At 42.1% G+C, this 19,147-nt stretch overlaps 1 protein-coding gene across 3 annotated transcripts in view; it reads left to right on the forward strand.

Annotated features, from left to right (window-relative positions):
* The window catches only part of RALGAPB (Ral GTPase activating protein non-catalytic subunit beta), an 88,970-nt gene extending 71,488 nt beyond the window's left edge, over positions 1-17,482 (forward strand). For all 3 annotated transcript variants that reach the window (XM_039227060.1, XM_039227062.1, XM_039227061.1), the window contains exons 24-30: positions 256-421; positions 3,156-3,278; positions 4,771-4,907; positions 8,725-8,833; positions 9,640-9,718; positions 12,789-12,937; positions 13,416-17,482. In XM_039227060.1, the coding sequence (XP_039082991.1) occupies positions 256-421; positions 3,156-3,278; positions 4,771-4,907; positions 8,725-8,833; positions 9,640-9,718; positions 12,789-12,937; positions 13,416-13,609 (957 nt within the window). In that variant the 3' untranslated portion in view covers positions 13,610-17,482. The remainder of the gene's footprint in view (positions 1-255; positions 422-3,155; positions 3,279-4,770; positions 4,908-8,724; positions 8,834-9,639; positions 9,719-12,788; positions 12,938-13,415) is intronic.
* Positions 17,483-19,147: the final 1,665 nt, after the last annotated feature.

Raw genomic sequence — 19,147 nt, forward strand, 5'->3', positions numbered from 1 at the left:
AAAGCTCAAAGCCTGGTGTGGGGCTTGAACCACGGAATCATGACCCGAGCTGAAGTTGGATGCTTAACCGACTGAGCCCCCCAGGTGCCCCTAGGAGCATAATTTTTAACTCTAGTTATGTATTCCCGTGTTTATTCTGAGCTTAGATTCGATTTGTCAGACGCTTCAAACCTAACTGATTGTTATGGAGGTTTATTTTGATGTGTTCTTTTGTTTTCTTCATTATAGCTGATGATTGATTGGTATGTATTTCAGATTTTGAAGAATGTGGAATCTTCCAGAAATGTTCAGCCACATTTCCTGGAATTTTTGCTCTCCCTTGGTTGGTCGGTAGATGTGGGCAAACACCCTGGTTGGACGGGGCATGTTTCCACCAGCTGGTCTATTAACAGTTGTGACGGCGGTGAAGGACCTGAACAAGGTAAAACCAATAACGGTCATTTGTTTTTTTCTTGTTTTGTTATTCTCGATTTCTCCCCTTCACTAGAAGTTTGTAGTCTTATTTTAAAAAGAAAGAAAGAAACCAGATGTATATTAAGGAAAAGTTTGCTTCCCTTAATTCTAGTCCTCATAAGAGGTCACTGAAGGGGCGCCTGAGTGGCTTAGTCGGTTGAGCGTCCGACTTTTGCTCAGGTCATGATCTCACGGTTCGTGGGTTCGAGCCCCGCGTCAGACTCTGTGCTGACTGCCAGCTCAGAGCCTGGAGCCTATTTCAGAGTCTGTGTCTCCCTCTCTCTCTGACCCTCCCCTGCTCATGCTGTCTCTCTCTCTCTCCTAGAAATAAATAAAAATATTAAAAAAAAAAAAAAAAGAGGTCACTGAACAGTAGTTTGTATATTCTTTCAGACATCTTCGGTGTATATGGGAAAAAATTATAGGGTTAGTTAACATGAAAATAATGACTTAGATATCACAGGCTAATAAGTTCTTTATAATGTGAGTAAACACAATCTGTAACAGTATAATAAGTGAGATTATCTATAGCAATACAATTTGCTAACAAGTGTATTTTGTCTAATAAATAGTTTTATATTAACAAGTGTGTTTTATGGACTTTATGGCTATCATTAAAAGTTACATTCTTGGGATATTATATAAAAATCTTTGTAGGAAACAGCTTGACTGTCTCCGAGAGATTCATGCCAATATCTATAAATCCTCCTGAGAAAGTATAATCAGGAGAATAAGTACCAGAGCTGGTATAAATTTAAACTTAAGACCTTTGTCCCTCCTGGCTAATTCTCTTTTTTCTGAGAGCTCCTGAAGTAACTGCAAAGTTTGTATTATCTCTTTGAAGTGGGTGATAACCTGTGTTCAGTGTTTTGAATTATCAGAGGTTTTTTTGTCAACAAGATTGTACTCTCTCAGGGTTTCCCTTTAAATACCACCGTGACTTGTGACCTGTCATTTTTTTTTCTAATTTCAGTCAAGGTTGAATCGAGATATTTGGGGATATATGCTACTTCTAGTTTCCACATATTCTTTTTTTTTTTTTTTTTAATGTTTATTCATTTTTGAGAGGGAAAAACAGAACGTGAGTGGGGGAGGGTCAGAGAGAAGGAGACAGAGTCAAAATCAGGCTCCAGGCTCTGAGCTGTCATCACAGAACCTGACTGAGGGCTCGAACTCAAAAACTGTGATCACTACCTGAGCCAAAGTCGGACACTTAACAGACTGAGCCACTCAGGTGCCCCTTCACATATTCTTTCATATATGCTTGACTGTATTTATAGACTAAATTCCCATAAGTAGAATTGATAAAGGAAATGTACATTTTTCAATTTGATAAATGTATCACTGGGTGCTTATGGTTGCAGTAACAGAAAACCTCAACCAAACTGGCTTAGATCTTAAAGGTCATTTATTGTCCCACGTAAATGAAAATTACAGGAATTAGTGTATATTTTTGCTGTCATTTGATCAGCACCCTTGGTCTCATTCTCTGCAGTTTTCCTTTAGCTCTGCTGTCCGGAAGTTGGCCTTGTCCCTAGCCTGGCTTCTCTCACAGAGGCAAAAGGCAGTTCCAGGCTTTACAGTCACACACAAACCCTAGCCCAAAGAGGAGAGATTAGCTGGACCTCAGACCCTCTCTCCTCCCAGGTCCTGAGGTGCACAGTGATTTGGCCACTCTGAACAGGATGCTGTGGCAAGAGAGGTGTAATGACCCTGGTAGAGAGATATGAGGCCGTGCTGGTATGAAGGGTTAGTCCCACTCACAGTTCACATCTGCTACAAAGGAGGGAAGGGTGGAATAGGTGTTGGGGCAGTAACCGAAATGTCTGCTCCAGCAGATGCAAAGTGCCTTCTCAGCGTCTAAGCCGGGAGTTGGCAAATTATAGTGCAAGCCTGTTTTTATAAATAAAGTTTTATTGGAACTCAGACACACTTGTTTACGTATTGTTTATGACTTTCATACTTGAGAAGTTTGGGCAGAGACCATACGCCCTACAAAGCCTTATTTACTGTCTGATCCTTTACATAAGAAGTTGGCTAACCTCTGGTCTAAACTTCCTATTTACCATATCCTCACCAACATTAGGTATCTTCCAATCTGTTAGGTGAGAAATTTTCTGTTTTTAATTATGATTGAGTTTTAGCTTTTTTTTCAAATTCTATTTATTTCCTGAGGATGACTTGTTCATTTCCTCTTCCCAGTTTTTTGTCAGGTTGTTGGTCTTTTATGTATTACTGGTAGGACATTGTGTTCATTTTTAAAAAATGTTTATTTATTTTGGGAGGGGCAGAGAGAGAGAGAGAGAGAGAGAGAGAGAAAGAATCCCAAGCAGGCTCTATGCTATCAGAGCAGAGCCCAACATGAGGCTTGATCCCATGAGCTATGAGATCATGACCTGAGCCAAAATCAAGAATTCGACACTTAGCGGCACCTGGGTGGCTCAATTGGTTAAGCATCTGACTTCGGTTCAGGTCATGATTTCATGGCTCATGAGTTTCAGCCCCAAATTGGGCTCAGTGCTGACAGCTCGAGAGCCTGGAGCCTGCTTCAGATTCTCTGTCTCCCTCTCTCTCTGCCCCTCTTCCACTCACGCTGTTTCTCTCTCTCCAAATAAATAAATGTAAAAATAAAATTTCATGAGGCAAGATAAACTGATTTTCCCCACTTTTTGGAGCAGTAATGTAATGTTTCTCTTTCCTAGATGAAGTGATTTCCTCTGAAGACGTTGGAGCTAGCATTTTCAATGGACAGAAGAAGGTGCTGTATTATGCCGATGCCCTTACGGAAATAGCCTTTGTAGTTCCTTCTCCTGTGGAGTCCTTAAGTAAGAACATTTTTTGTTTGTGCTGTTTTAAAATCTATTTTTGTATTCACTGGTTCGTGCAGTATTTTTGCATTGGGAGAGATTCTGAAGTCATCTAAAACATTGTTCAGCTTCTAAGTCATGATAGCTTTTAGATTATGCAGAGATATAAGATGTTAGCTCCTCTTAACTTTCTTAAGGGTACTGGTTAATGACAGACTGACCTCATAATAATCTTAAAGTAGTGAAGGAGACCAACTTCAACCCATTTTTTTGGTCTTTCTTTAATCAATACATAGAAGCCTTGTTTTCCAGTTTATTCATTTCTTTCTCTAATTATGAATGAGCCCCCACCTACTCACTTATTTCCATGTGGCAGCCTCATATGGAATGCCAGAGAATCCTACAATTGGAGGGCTCTTGTGATAGCATTTGGCTGATCTGACACCAGACAAGAGAAACTCCACAGCCCAGAAAAGGTGGCGATTAAACCTGTTCTTCTTAAGGGTTAGGAGTGATTATTACTTCTCAGTCTGAACCCATAGTCTTATCTTGCCTAGGACCTTTGTTTCTTGTAAATGAGGCCACTTCTTTGTGCCTGACCAGGCAATAGGTGGGAAGCTTCACCTGCTTCATTGAGACCACCTATAGGATGGGCTGCTACACATCACACTTTCCTGGTCTCATCTCCAGGCTAATAACTTTGCTTGTGCTCTGCTCTGGCAGCCTCCTGACCTTTGTACTTGGATCCTTGATTTCCCCCTAGCCCCCCATCTTATATTCTGGGGCCAGTTGTGTCCCTGGCAAGAGGGCCTTCCATGGTCTAGGTCAGTATCCTAGCAGTGTTTGCCTTCGTGTCAAGGCTCATATCTGCCACCCTGATTTCAGATGCCAGGCCCCATCTGTCCTGTGTGGGTTGAGCCCTCCCTGGTGGTGTCTGTTAGTACCAACGCAGCTTGACCCTCGTCTGTGCACTTTAGTTGCCTCATTTGGGTCTTCACTTGTGTCGTGAAACATCCCATGTGCCACCTGTGCCCCTGCTCCAACTCAGCCTCCTCTTGTTTCTGGAGACTTGTCTTTGTGTTTGCTTTTTATAACTCTCTGTGTGCTTGACTCCAACCAGACCACTTCTTAACCACAGAGACTAGGTCCTCTGTAACTTTGGAATGCCCCAGTGCTGCTTGGTATCACGCTCCAGATAATTCAGAGAATAACAGATGGCTTATACTAGTCTTACCTCAGCTATCCTGTGCATGCAAACTATGGCACACAGACCAGAATCAGAACGCTAAGTACAGTTTTTACATTTTTAATGTGTTCTAAATAAAATACAAAGAAAAATATGCAATAGAGAACTGCATAGCCAGCACTATGACCCTTTACAGAAGTTTACCAACCCTTTGTCTAGAGGCAGTGACTTCTCTTAAGTGACTTAAGTTAGACTATTAGTGTAATTAGTTTAAACACTTCTCCAAAGAAGTAGATATAATTGATTTTTTTTTACACCCCATAGCCGATTCATTGGAAAGTAACATCTCAGACCAAGATAGTGATTCAAATATGGATCTTATGCCTGGGATCCTAAAACAGCCATCCCTGACACTTGAGCTTTTCCCTAATCACACCGACAATCTTAATTCCTCACAGCGGGTAAGTCATTTTGTTTAGAGCTCTAAAAATTTGTCATGAAATGGGGGTAATTATAGAATCGTGCCTGAAAAGCTGTTAACCGTAACCCAGAGAGCAATTATAGCAGTACTGATTCATTAGTATCTTAATTTTTTAAAATCAAATTCTCATGATTTTCTTTTTTTCAGCTTGCAACAAATAGGTCATTGTAAGACAGCCTCTGTTTTCTGTGATTTGTCCATTCTGGTGCCATGCTTGGTCCTCTCACCAGTTCCTTCTCAGCCTACGTTTTTATTGGGTCCCTGAAATATCTATTAAAGGTACAATAGTGACTGTACATTCCACGCCGTTAATCATCCAGCATTCTGCTTAAACAGGTCTGCTGTGTACAAATGGTAGCATTTTGGAGATTAGCCCTGTGTAGGAATAGATACACTGAGTGAGGCACCTAGCCACCGCAAGAAGGGAGCATTTTACTTTTATACTTTCTTTCTTAGCGTATCAGGAGATGTCATGTCTTTATTTTTGTTTTCTCCTCATGTTCCCTCTTCATCCTTACTAGAAAGTGGACAAGTAAAGGATAGCAAGAGTATTGGGTCATTTCACAAATGTAGGAAGATTGGTTTATAACAAATAATAAGAAAGCCAAAAGAAGTGTAAACTTGATTGAGCCACTCTTTGATTTTACAGGATTTTAATTTGGCTCATTTCTAGTCAAAGTAGTATTTAACCTAAATACAGTTGACTCTTGAACAACACAGGTTTAAATTGCATGGGTCTACTTAGGTGTGGATTTTTTCCCCAGTAAATACAGTGTAGTACTGTAAATGCACTTTCTCTTCATTATGATTATGATTATTTTATTTTATTTAAGAGAACGCATGAGCTGGAGAGAGGGAAAGAGAGATATTCTTAAGCAGGCTTCATGCTTAGTGCAGAGTCCAATACAGGGCTTGATCCCATGACCCTGGGATCATATCCTGAGGTGAAATCAAGAGTTCAATTGACTGAGCCACCCAGGTGCCTCTTCCTTATGATTTTCTTAATAACATTTTATTTTCTTTAGCTTTATAGTGCATAGTACATCTAAAATATAAACTATGTGTTAATTGACTATTTGTATTATTGGTAAGATTTCTGGTCAGCAGGAGGCTATTAATAGTTAAATTTTTAGAGAATCAAAAGTTACACTTGGATTTTTAACTGCAAGGGGGATAAGCACCCCAACCCTTGCGTAGTTCAAGGGTCAACTATATATAGAGAGAGAATACAAGAGAAGTATTCACCTTTAAAATTGATTTAGGAAAAATAGTTAAGTTGTGTAAGACTCTGAAGCAGACTGATTTTGAAAATCAGGAGTTGCTGTATTTAAAAGGTTTCATAGAATACTTTGTAGTTGAACATGTCTGTGTCAGGTGATAATGTAGAATTTCAGCCAGCTCTAATATTCAGGCAGTCCTTGAACTTATTTTCTGAATGTTAGCGTAGTTATCCCTTAAAATCCAAAATCTGTAAAGCACCATGTTTTTATTATACTTTGCAGACTACCACTAACCTTAAAAATAGAACTTATTTTACCATGGGGTGCCTGGGTGGCTCAGTCGGTTGAGTATCCAACTCTTAATTTCAGCTTAGATCATGATCCCAGATCATGGGGATTGAGCCCCATGTTGGGCTCCATGCTGAACATGGAGACTGCTTACAATCCTCTCTCTCCCTCTGCCCCTCTCCCCCACTTGTGCCCCCTCTCTCTCTAAAATAAAAGAAAAAAAAAAAACAGAACTTATTTTACCAGCAAAAATGGGTTTACTCAAGAATAGCAGAGAATTGCAATTCAGGATGCAGCCTATGGTAAAACTATAGACAAGTCCAGCAAACAAAGGAGAAGATCATCATTTTATGGAGATGGAGGATATTGGGAGGGGTCATTTTGAGTGAAAGTCCATTGGAGAAAAGCAAGAGTTTGGGATGAGAATGACCAAGGTTTTTCATTGGCTACGTTGCAGGAGTAGTCAGTTTCTTGGCAGAAGATTCCATGTAAGTCTTTTCCTGGTGGGGCCTATAATTGATGATTCTTTCCTGTTGATGATTCTTCTGTTGGAGATCTGTAATTGACAGTTCTGACTATACTTGCTTTTGGGTGGTACAGCTCCCTTTTCTAGCCTCCCTACTCCACTTGAGTGAGGTTTCCCTTAATTTTCACACTGCTAACTAAAAAAAGAAAAATTATGCTATCTCAATAGACGCAGAAAAAGCAGTTGCCATAAAATTCAACATTCATTCATGAGAAAAACTTTCAGCAAACTGTAAACAGAAGAGACTTCTCTCAACCTGAGACAGAGCTCTACTGGAAGGAAGCCTGTAGCCAACCTTATACTGTACACTGTTCTGTGACTGCTCTCCCCCAAAATGGAAGACAAAGCAAGGGTGTCTGCTCTCGCCACTTCTGTTTAACATGGAGTCCTATGCAGGGAGATATGACAAGAAAAAGAAATAAAATGCAGAGGATTGGAAAGGGGAAATAATACTGTAGGTATTTGCAGATGACATGATCATATATAGAAAAACCCTGAGAAATCTTTTTTTAAAACTCTAGATCTACTGAGTGAGTTTATTAAGGTTATAGAAAAAGAGGTCACTGTGTAAGGCAGATGACCCTCAGGGCCTCCTGCCCCGTATGAGGTCCTCCCTTTGTGGGGGTAGAACCTGTGAATATGAGAGGATAGCCTATGATTATGTTACATCATATAGGAAAAAGGAACTTTGTAGATACAGTTGTTAAAGTTGCACTGAGCTGATCAAAAGGGAGATTATCCAGGTAGGCCTGACTTAATCACAGGAGCCCTTTAAATCTAGGGCTGGAAGTCAGAGATTCAAAGTTGGTGAGGAGCCATGCTAAGAAAATAGTCTCTGGGTGGGACAGGTGTCTGCCACCTGTTTGGGGACGATCTCTTAGCCACAGTCATTTTCTGTGAATGCCAGGACAGAAATAAAAATGGAAACAAGAAGCTAGGGGAATTTCCATGGTCTCTGTTCATCTGCTAAAGACAGGTATATTTCTGTGCTAACAAAGCAGTTTTATTTTTAAAATTCAACTTAAGTATATGATTCTCCCTTCTGTACACATAGCTTTGTTTGTGGCTTTAGCATAAACTCACCTCCACTGCATGCCCTCAGGGGTGGGGCTCAGAGTGCCCGTTTGCTGACAGGGAACCACATAGTCCCGCCAGCCTTTCAGAGAAACTTAAAGCCAATTTGGTGGGCAGGGAAGCCAGAAGCAAGCTGTGCGCAATAGCAAAGACATAAGTTACCCCCTTTTTTTTTCTTTCTCTGCTGACAGGAAAAAGGCCTTTTTTGGCCTAGACTGCAGTAGGAGAGTTCTGGCCTTTCCAGAACTAGAAATGAGAACTAGAAGTAACTTGCTGGTAGGCATTTTAGAGATCAGGATCCCCAGGCACACCGGTGATGTCACTGTGATGAGGAAGGCGTTCTGCTCGCCGACTGTAGAGATGGACTCCGGTCCTGTGAAGCCCTCATTAAGACTCTGCCCACAAATTCTACTTGTGTTGTTGTAAATTATAATTGCTCAGTATTCCTTAACATTTTTCCTTTGAGAATTTAAGACCTTCATTTCTTTGTTCTAGGTTGAGACTTGATAAACAGAGGAGCCAAAGAAGAGCATTTTTGCAAATATATTTCACTTTTTTCCCGAAGTGATTTCTCATGACCTGATATTTACATCACTGGGTAGCTTGATGAATATGTGGTTGGATAGTTTTATTAAGCCACTTTTTTTTTTCCCCTTCCCTTTCTCCTTTTCTGCTTCTCTCTACCTCAGCTTAGTCCCAGTTCCAGAATGAAGAAGTTGCCTCAGGGTCGCCCAGTGCCTCCCCTTGGACCTGAGACCAGAGTTTCTGTAGTCTGGGTGGAGCGCTATGATGATATAGGTACTGTGTAAGGGCGTTGTCCATAAGCAAAATTACTGTAGAATGACAGTGACTTGCTGAATGTCTGTAGGAAGAGGCAGCACGGGTGTGGCATGGTGGCCGAAGCTGGGGCCCAAGTTCAGCAAGCCTGGGTTGGCATCCCGGCTCCACCCCTCACTCAATTTCTTTAAGCCTTAGATTACCCATCTGTTACATGGAGACATTCATGGCATTTACTTCCTGATTATGACGATTTGGTGAAACTAGTGGGTATAAAATTTTTAGCTATTCTTGATGTCACAGTTAATGGCCTATTGCCAGTTGGTCCCACTGCCTATGGCTCCCAGCCATCCCAGGACCTCTGGAAAGAGGAAGGAGGATCACTTCCCCCACCTCTGCATGAACCCTACTATCTGGTTCTGGTGTAAAGATTAATTTGTCCTTAGGAATTCTGCTGTGGATAAGTTCCTCGTGATTTTTGTATACGCAACATCAGAGCATTAGAAATGTATACTTAGCCAAGAATGTCATCTAGCTCAGGGCTCATGGGAAAGTGTGATAGTTGCTTTTCAACCAAACCCTCAAAGACCACAGGTCATGTTCTATAAAAATTCCTCTTTAGAAGAACTTAGCTAAAATGTCTTGGGTGTCTTGGGGGAGGCTTTTTTGCTTTTTTCTTTTTTGGTAAGGAATAGTTAGGATTACGTATTTTAGGATAGCACAATCCTGTGCACACCTGTATAAAGAGATTAAGAAATTAGATTTCATTCTATTTATTTTAGAAACATGAGGGAGATAGTAATTGTAATGCTGTTACTTTCTTCCAGAAAACTTTCCCCTTTCAGACCTGCTGACGGAGATCAGTACTGGTGTGGAAACTACTGCAAATAGTAGCACTTCTCTGAGGTACAGTCTTCATTTGCCTGAGGTTCATCAGCATGTCTTTAAGCACAGAGAAACCTATTTGTTACAGTGCCTTGACTACGATTTCATAAAGAAGTCATAAGAAGCAAAAGGGATGAAGGCAATAAAAAATAAACATAATTAGGGGGAAAATCAAAGAAGTTGGTGGATACATGCACAAGGTGATAAATTAGCAAGTATTTTAAAACGGCATAATTCATTGCTAGTTTACGTTAATCTGCAGCAAAGAGGAAAATGAACAGCCGAAGCAGCTAAGTATTAATGAGGCCCATAACAACAGACTAGCAGTGTTAGACAGAAGTAAAATTGGGTAAATTGGTTGTTTCAACCAATAGTTGTAAACATCCTAATTAAATGAACTACTTAATGGAAAAATATTTCTAAGTAAAATGTAATACTAACTATTATAGTGGTAAGATTTCTATTTTAGTTGCTTATGCACAAAAAGGATAAAAAGAACGTGAGAGGATTCTAAGATTAGTAACAGTGTATTTGTATAAGCTTTATAGTTTCAAGACTTTTTGCTTGCTTGCATTTGGTTTGAACAAATACTTTAAAACACCCCCAAGAGGTACACTTATCATCTTTGTTGTACAAATGGAATAAAATCGGTTCATAGAGGTTATTCCGCAGTATCACACATCCAGTTAATGAAGGAGAAAGTGATCTGAACCCAGACCTCTGACCCCAAATGCTAACCTTATCTGGTATGTCAGAGAGCTACCCTTGATATCAAGCTACGTGGTCTGTTTATATTGCGTGTATGATGAATTTATTCTAACATCATTAGATTATTGTTACAGAATTGAAGTGAGTGAAGGTGATTTATTTTCACATCATATTTTTAAATTTCCAGAAGAGGACATGTCATTCTTAAAACTTGTGTTTTTTATGTTAAAGTATTTTGAAGGAAATTATAGATATTCTGACACTCTAAATATATCAGTCTACATTTCTTATAAGTAAGAACACTTTTCAAATAAAAGATAATATCGCAATACTAAAATTAGTAATAGTTCCTTAATTTTATCTAATAACCATCTCATATTGAAATTTCTCCGTTTCCTCTAAAATATCCTTTATAGCTGGTTTGTTCAATCCACTCTAGGACGTTGTGTCTGATGTTAATACGCCTTCAGTCTCTTTTACTCCAGGACAGCCCTCTTTTCCTCCATGATGCTGACTTGCTGAAGAGACTAGAGTAGTTCATTAGGTGGACTTTTCTAGAATTAGTTTGGAAGAGAACTTTTTTTTTTTTTTTTTTTTTAATTTCTAGGAGAGAGAGAGAGAGACAGCGTGAGCAGGGGAGGGTCAGAGAGAGAGGGAGTCACAGACTGAAACAGGCTCCAGGCTCCGAGCTGGCAATCAGCACAGAGCCCGACGCGGGGCTCGAACCCACGAACCGTGAGATCATGACCTAAGCAAAAGTCGGACACTTAACTAACTAAGCCACCCAGGGCCCCAGGAAGAGAACTTTTAAGTGTCTTGTATAGGTGGTGCTGTTACTGTTTCAGTTTTTTTTTTAATGTTTACTTTTGAAAGAAGGTGAGCAGGAGAAGGGCAGAGAGAGGGAGAGAGATCTGAAACATTCTCTGTGCTGACAGCAGCAAGCCAGATGGAGGACTCGAACTCACAAACCAAGAGATCCTGAGCCAAAGTCGGATGCTTAACCGACTGAGCCACCCAGGCGCCCCTGTTTCAATCTTTTTAGGTCAAAAGTTCTAATATGACTAGACTGTAAAAATCGTATTTTGTTGGTAGACTAACAAAATCAACAGTGTGTCTTGCTGACAGAATTACTTACAGGATTGACTTTTATATAACATATTGAAAAGTGACTCAGTGTTGCTTTGGCCAGAATCACTTTATCTACTTAGAAAGAAAGCTCATTGTATTGAAAACAAAAAACAGAAAGGCCAGCATGTAACAAGTATCACAGAGTAATAACATGGATACCTCTAGATGCAATAACATAACCCCAAGTGTGATGTGTATCTCTGGCTTCTAAAGGTGAAACTGTGACATTAACACCTGTTACCTACTCTGAGGCTTTGGCCCTGCCAAGATACAGCCTTTTATCACCTTTGCTAAGGAGGACACAGCTGGCCCAGCCTCCTCCCCTCACCCCTGAAAAAAAGATCGGAGATCCCCGTAGTGGGCCTAAACTAGATCCCCACTTCTGCTCTGAGATTCCAGCATTGACTGGAGAAGTTCTGGGCACTTTAGCCACCCCTGGATTATTCACTACAAGAAGGAGGAACTAAGTGAAAGTCCCATAGCTGGTTGCTAGATTCCTAGCTCCTCACCAGAGACTTTTCTGCCTTTCCTTCCACCCTGTGTCTCTAGTGGTTTTAAAACACATTTTTTAGCCCTCTTTTTTTTTTGTCAGTTTGTAAAGCCCACCCCAGTAATGGGCATTTAGGGCTACATGTTAGTAGGGGGTAGCAACATGGGCTCCCAGAAGGAGGATCTGAGCAGACTGACATGTTGGCTGTTCTCAGACTGCATCAAACCTGGCAGTGAAGCGCCTGGGTTAAGCTTCTCTTGACTTCAACTCAAGTCAAGATCTCATGATTCATGAAATCAAGCCCCCGCATCAGGCTGTGCGCTATGTGCTCAGAGACTGCTTGGGATTCACCCCTCTCCTACCCTCCCCGATCATGTGCATGTGCACACACTTGCTCTCTTTCTCAAAATATATAAATAAACAAAAAAATGCCTGGCTTCAGGTTTTCTTAATATTCTTTTTTTTTAAATTTTTTAAATGTTGTATTTATTTCTGAGAGAGAGAGAGACAGTGTGAGCAGGGGAGGGTCAGAGAGAGAGGGAGACACAGAATCTAAAGCAGGCTCCAGGCTCTGAGCTAGCTGTCAGCACAGAGCCCGATGCAGGGCTCAAACCCACGAACCGTGAGATCATGACCTGAGCTGAAGTCGGACGCTTAACCTACTGAGCCACCCAGGCGCCCCTCCTTAATATTCTTATATTACACATGCGGGACTTCAGCTTTTATATGTCTGGGGTAAAAGAAGTTTTCTTTCCCTTTCTTAAGATCTACAACTCTTGAAAAAGAAGTTCCTGTCATCTTTATCCACCCTTTAAACACTGGATTATTCCGAATAAAAATTCAAGGAGCCACTGGAAAATTTAACATGGTCATCCCTCTTGTGGATGGGATGATTGTCAGCAGGCGAGCACTTGGTAAGGTCTTCATAAATGGCTGAAGAGTTAAGGTTTCTCTCTTTTATTTATTTATTTAAACATTTTTTATGAACTGAGAAGAAGTAGAAATAAGGAAATGGTGATATTACGTAATCGATCCCTTATGTAGAAAATATTATGGTTCTTGTAAATAGGAAGCATGTTTTGTCCTAACTGCGCTTGATCTGTTTAAGTACAAGCAGAACAATAAATCGCAAACTTTCAGTACTGGAAAATGCAGGTAGCTGTTTTATAATCCAGGGCAGGAAATGGGTTGTCAGACCAGATGTTTGCTTCTGTTTTCCCTTGTCACTATGTAGCTCTGCTAGCAGTTTTGTCTCTCCAGGGATGGGGAGTTTCACAAATGAAATGAAATAGGTTTGACTTTGCAGAGGGTAGTTCACTTGAATACTGATAATTCACCCAGATGAATTCATGCTGGTTATTCATGCTGATTTCAATACTCTCTGTTTTCAAGGTTTCCTGGTGAGGCAGACTGTAATTAATATTTGTAGAAGAAAGAGGCTGGAGAGTGACTCCTACAGTCCACCACATGTCCGCCGGAAACAGAAAATCACTGACATTGTCAACAAGTACCGGAACAAGCAGTTGGAGCCAGAGTTTTATACTTCACTTTTCCAGGAGGTTGGACTCAAGAACTGCACTTCTTAGACACTCTGTCTAGGACTGTTGAACTCCTGTTTGGGGCTATGATATCAGAGCAAAACAATTTGATAGGTGATCACTGTAAAAAGAAAAACAAATCACTCCCCAAGAGCTTACTGTTTAATCACCAGAATAGAAGAAACACATTAGAAACCCATTTGATAGAAGACTTCAGGCTTTCTAGTGAAATGGGCACCCAGACACAATCATATTCCTGCTGGTAATGATGATAAACATTTTAGCCATAAACTTTCTTTTAAAAGTGACAATTTTAGTTAAATTCAAGCCTTTTGAGGAGAAGGGCTTTATGCATCTCAGTTAAACACGTGCATTGGTAGTTTCAAATTTGCCAATTAGAAGTTGAAGATAGTTTTATACTTCACTTTTTAGGAGGTTGTGTTCAGAATTAAAATCTGTCTCAGAATCTTCCAGGACGTTTAAAGACTCAATGTTGATGATAGCATGGAGGAGAAGGAAAGAAATCTCAGCTTTCTGCCCATTCATAAGTCCTTTTGTCGTCCAGCTGTCCCAACTGACAGAAACAAGCATAAATGTTTTTTGTTTAGATAAGAAGCCTGACATTAAAATATTTCATGTTTCCTCTCCACATTCACAACATTCTAGTCCTCATTATTGCACAGATCTGTCTGAAGGCCTCAGTTTCTGGGCAGCCTAGGAGCAGATCTAAAATGGTGGCATGGCCCTGTCCTTTAACGGGGACACAGGTGGCATTTGTGGGGTTAAGAGTTGTAAGACAGCAGTGATGCCTCCACTCTCTCCACTGTTATGTGATGTGGGGACATAATGACAGGCTAAACATTTGTGATTCTTTGGCAATTTCTTGCTTCAATTTTGAGAAATGTAAATTGGCAACAAGGGTTGAAAATTATTTGGTTTCATCCATTGTCTCTTATTTCAGGACCAAGCAGGAAACTGCAGTTTATGAAGGATTCTAATTTGGGTTTGGGAAATAGCCTCTCAACGCAACTAATTCAGATCTCTCCCAGAGAGCTGCTGGATTTCATCATAATTGACAAACATTAGTGACCACCCCCTTGGGTGGCTGCTGTTAAAAATGGCTGTTGTTGTCATATTTTCTGGACTTTTGCCAGCTGAAGGCACAACAAATCCCTACCTGGGTTTGGGAAATACTTCTGTTACCTCGCTGCTACTTTTCTGCCAGGGATAAATGTTTTGAGGTGGCCAGACCCAGAACATCCTTCCAAGGATTCCTGTTACAGTGCTAGAGTGTACACTGCTCATTTTTCCTGTTCTTACGTGCTTTCTTCTTTATTAAGATTATTTTATGTTAAGAAAATAATTGACACTTAAGGTCCAAAGAGGAGTGATCACAGCTGTGTTGGGGTGGTTTCCCACTTGAACTCTGGTGTCAGTAGACTCTACAGGTCAGGGCTGCAGTGGCGTGTTTGGTTTGATGTTTGGGGAGTTAGTTAAATGGTGGGGGATAGTGGAGAGCCTAGTTCCCTGTGATATTTCTGTTCCAAAAGTATGTATTTTGTCATCTGTGAGCAAGAAATGTGGGTATCGTAGCAGCTCTTGGTTTTAAGTTTGCTGTACCTTTTTCTTCATGTTTGTTTTAAGCTCAGGTAAAGGTTACCTCCTCCTTCTATGACTCCAGTTTCCATTCAGGGTATTATATTATTGAATAACTGATTTTCTTTTTAATCTGGGCAATAAATCAATGTTTCCAGTTGGTAGTATGGGGAGGGGGTATGCTAAAGATAAATAAACTCTACCCTAAAAATGTTTTATTAACTCAGCAGGTATAAGGTGAGGCTTAACAACTTCCATGGAAATTCCAGGTTGGCATTTCAAGGGAAAAATGGGCCCTTTTCCTAGTTGACATGAACAAAGAAGGCCTAAATTGATATGCAACTTGTAACATTCCAGAGGTTAAAAATAACTGATGTAGGTGTACTTCGTCGGTGTGATTCTTCAGATAAAACTTTTCCCTTTAGCGTAGTTTTACTGTCAGAAAACCATACGGTGATGTGTGTGCTGGGGGTAGGCCTCCTGATCCTTTAGTTTGCTCTAGTTTCTGGCAACTCTATGTAATGCTAGTGGCTTTGATACGTGAATAATTGTGTCGAATGCAGTTTGTATCGTCTGGAAGATGCTGTGATCGGTCTCCCAGGGAAGGAGGGGTGTTTCAGAGCTGTGCAGCCCCCAAAGGCCTGGAACCCCCCACTGTGTACAGCACAAACAAAATAGAGGGTACATATACCTCGTGAGGTGCTAAGTGTGGAATTGTCCCTTCTGCTCAAGATAACATCAACCTGAAAAGGGAGTAAGAACCCTTGGAACCTTTCACTGGTATGGGTTTGAGTTCATGGTGACTAAGTTCACCCAACTGCCTTTGTTAAAAATCACTTTGAGTTTAATGATCAGATCTAGTCCCTAGTGTTAACTTTCAGTAGTCCACTTGATAAAGTTGCCAGCCTGTATTCATAACCTCGAAGGGAAGCCAGGACCACTTTGGTCTGTGGGTTAAACAGTGCAGTTGCTACATTGACAGGTGTATGAGGGGGCGGCTGAGTGTGCCATTTGGTGAGGACAGCATTACCCAAGGGACAGAGACAGGTAGCCCCTCATAGTCCATTTTCCCATTTGGGAGATGGGGGCTTTACTCCTCTTTTCTGGTTGGGAGCACTGGTGACAGGAAGCTTTGCCTTTTCTTGTTCAGCCAGCTCCCGCTTTTGTCCCGTGCTTCCTCCTGAGACCTCCTCCTGCCTAGCACTGGCCTTCTGCATGGGATGGCTTCGTGGGGGGCTGCCCTGCCGTGTAGGTGCACTGCTGTCCTCCATGCCCAGGTCCTCGGTTTCAGGGCAGCCCCTTCTCCTCTGGACTTCCGTAAAACGCAAAACAAACGAACAACAAAAACCTGCATCTCTGGCCAGTAATGTCAGTTGTCCATGGGTTGTGCGTATGAAGCCTTTGTGAATGGTTACTTTCTACACACTCTGGGGAAGCATTTATCAGGCTCCACAGAGTGATTTTGAGAGAGACGGAGTCTTCAAGAGTATTTATTTCTGTTGGAAGGTGGAACTTTACCCAGAGTGGGAATCAGCCTTGCTCAAAGATACGTGGTAGATGTGACACTCCTGCTGGCAGTGGTTCCCCATTCAGCGTTTTAAAACCCATTCAGGTTCTATCTTCCTAAAAAGAATTGATTTCTGTGTTTACATGAAACAGTAGGTTGAATTTAGATTACCTGTTTTAAGGATTTCCACGACAGCCTCTTTTCCTGAGATGGAGAGATTGGAGGTGATCCACCCGCTAAATGTGGAATCTAACTGTGGGTTCTCAGTAGCTGAAGAAGCCATGTACTGTATAGTGTTTTTCTCAGAGTGTCAACTCACATTCTTCAGATGTTTTTCTTTTTTTAATGGTGAGGGAAAAGGTGTAATTTGGGATTCCACAGTGCCTTGCATATAGTAGGCGCCCAATAAATATTTGTTGAAGCAAACCAAGTTTCCCAAGTCCTTGCCTCTTGCAGTGACCAAGAACATCTTTCTCCTCTGAAGGGCTTGGCAGTTGTGGCTAAAAAATAAGCAGTATCATTATTTGCTTGAAATCATATATACAATTTGTATGAATTTCGGTATGTTGCCAAGACATGATCTTTTTCTTATTGTATTTTCTGTAAATATTTCTGGCACTGAACTGTAAAGTAAAGGCGAAATGTAAATACGAAGGTGTATCCGAGTCCCCTCGCCTCCTGTGTTTTCTCTTCATCAGTTAGGGAAGAAGGCCCAGAGGCTTGTTTGTATTTATGCCGATCCTTTGTCCAGAAGAAACCCATGGAATATTGAATGTAATACATTTAGTCAATTAAATTTTAAGGAGATTCTTATCTAACAATGTTTTGTGTGCTTTTGGTTACAGGCTGAAGTTTGACTCCTGCAATGGGTGTTTCTAGTTTCTGTTTCCAGGGTGCGCGTGCTCTGCTTTGGCTGACTGTCATGATTTAGATCTGTGGGTTTTTACCCTGCTTTTGTAGAGTTTCACAGAATACTCAAAATTGGATTAATTCTTAAAAATAATTTTTAATTGAATCACGCTAAACACGCAGTCTTAGTTTCAGGGTATAACATAATGATTTGCTATTTTTTTTTTTTCTTCATTTCTAGGAGAGAGAGAGAGACAGCATGAGCAGGGGAGGGTCAGAGAGAGAGGGAGTCACAGACTGAAACAGGCTCCAGTCTCTGAGCTGGCAGTCAGCACAGAGCCCGATGTGGGGCTCGAACCCACGAACCGCGAGATCATGACCTAAGCGAAAGTCGGACGCTTAACCGACTAAGGCACCCAGGCGCCCCATGATTTGCTATTTTTATACACTATGAATCGATCACCTCGATAGGTGCGGTTACTCTCTGTCACTGAACAGAGTTACCACAGGGTTTGTGCAGTGGAAGCACTACCAACAGAAGCCCACCATCCAGGCGCTAGTGTTCACCGAGGGCCTGGCTGGCTGTGTCTTAGGAACACGGAAGTGCCGGCCCTGCTCTCTGGCTGCCGAAAATACGGGCTCTGCCAGGGCTCCAGTCAGGAAAGGGAAGAGACGCAGGGGAGGTCATCCCGCGCCACCCGCTGTCCCTGTGAGTAGGGCTGGTTATAGAGGTTCCATGCAGCGCGATGAGCACCTTCCTGCCTAGATCCGCGTGGGTGGTTATACCACTCGAGGAACCAGTGATGAGAACGGTGTGGGTGCAGGCCTCTGTCAAGAGTCTCTTCCAGCCTGGCACTGCCACGACGGGACGTTAATGTGCGACCCCTGCAACCAACTCCTGGAAGCCAGGGCCGGGAGCCGCGTCCCCTGCAGTTGTGTGTCCATGCTTGCTCTGCCCGCAGGACTCTGGCTGGTCCATGGCGGCCAAGGAAGTGTGTCCTTGGGCTGATTGCACAGTGGTCCTATTTTGGGCTCTGGCAAGAAAATGTGTATTCAAACCTTTCCCACCAGTGCCACTCAGCCCTTTCTGACCCCGGCCTCTTCAGGACCCAGTGCCAAGAGATTCCCCCACCCGATCCCCCCCAACCTCAGCCCAGACCACTCCTGGTCTTGGCCTCTGGACTCTGAGTGGCACAGCCTGCCAAGGCACTGTTTTTCTTAGACACTCATTCTAATGCCATCTGCCCAAGCTTCCTCCTCTGGGGGCTCCAGTCATCCCAACACTGGGCTAAAACTGTTTCAAACCACTGGCTTCCAAGCTCCAGCTCTCCCCTCCACTCCCCTGCCCTGCCTTGCCACCCGTTCCCTGTTTTTCTGTGGCTGGCTCCACTTGCCCTTCTCCCTGAGCAGGTGTCTTTTAAGAGCGTCCTTCCGCCCCATGTCTCTCCCCCAGGCCTGCCACCCACTTCTCGCGCCTGCTCTCCCAGCCTGGAACTGGGTCTGCCTGACTCTCCAGCCCATGCTCCATGAGTTGCGGGGATGCCCAAATCCGGGCTGCATCAGACTGGCTGCTCCTGAACACGTCGCGTCCGGGCCTCACCTGGAGTTTGACTCAGAGCAGGGGGAGTGTAGGA

This window comes from Hyaena hyaena, unplaced genomic scaffold, assembly GCF_003009895.1.
Source record: "Hyaena hyaena isolate Hyena2069 unplaced genomic scaffold, ASM300989v1 scaffold_25, whole genome shotgun sequence".
NCBI lineage: Eukaryota > Metazoa > Chordata > Mammalia > Carnivora > Hyaenidae > Hyaena > Hyaena hyaena.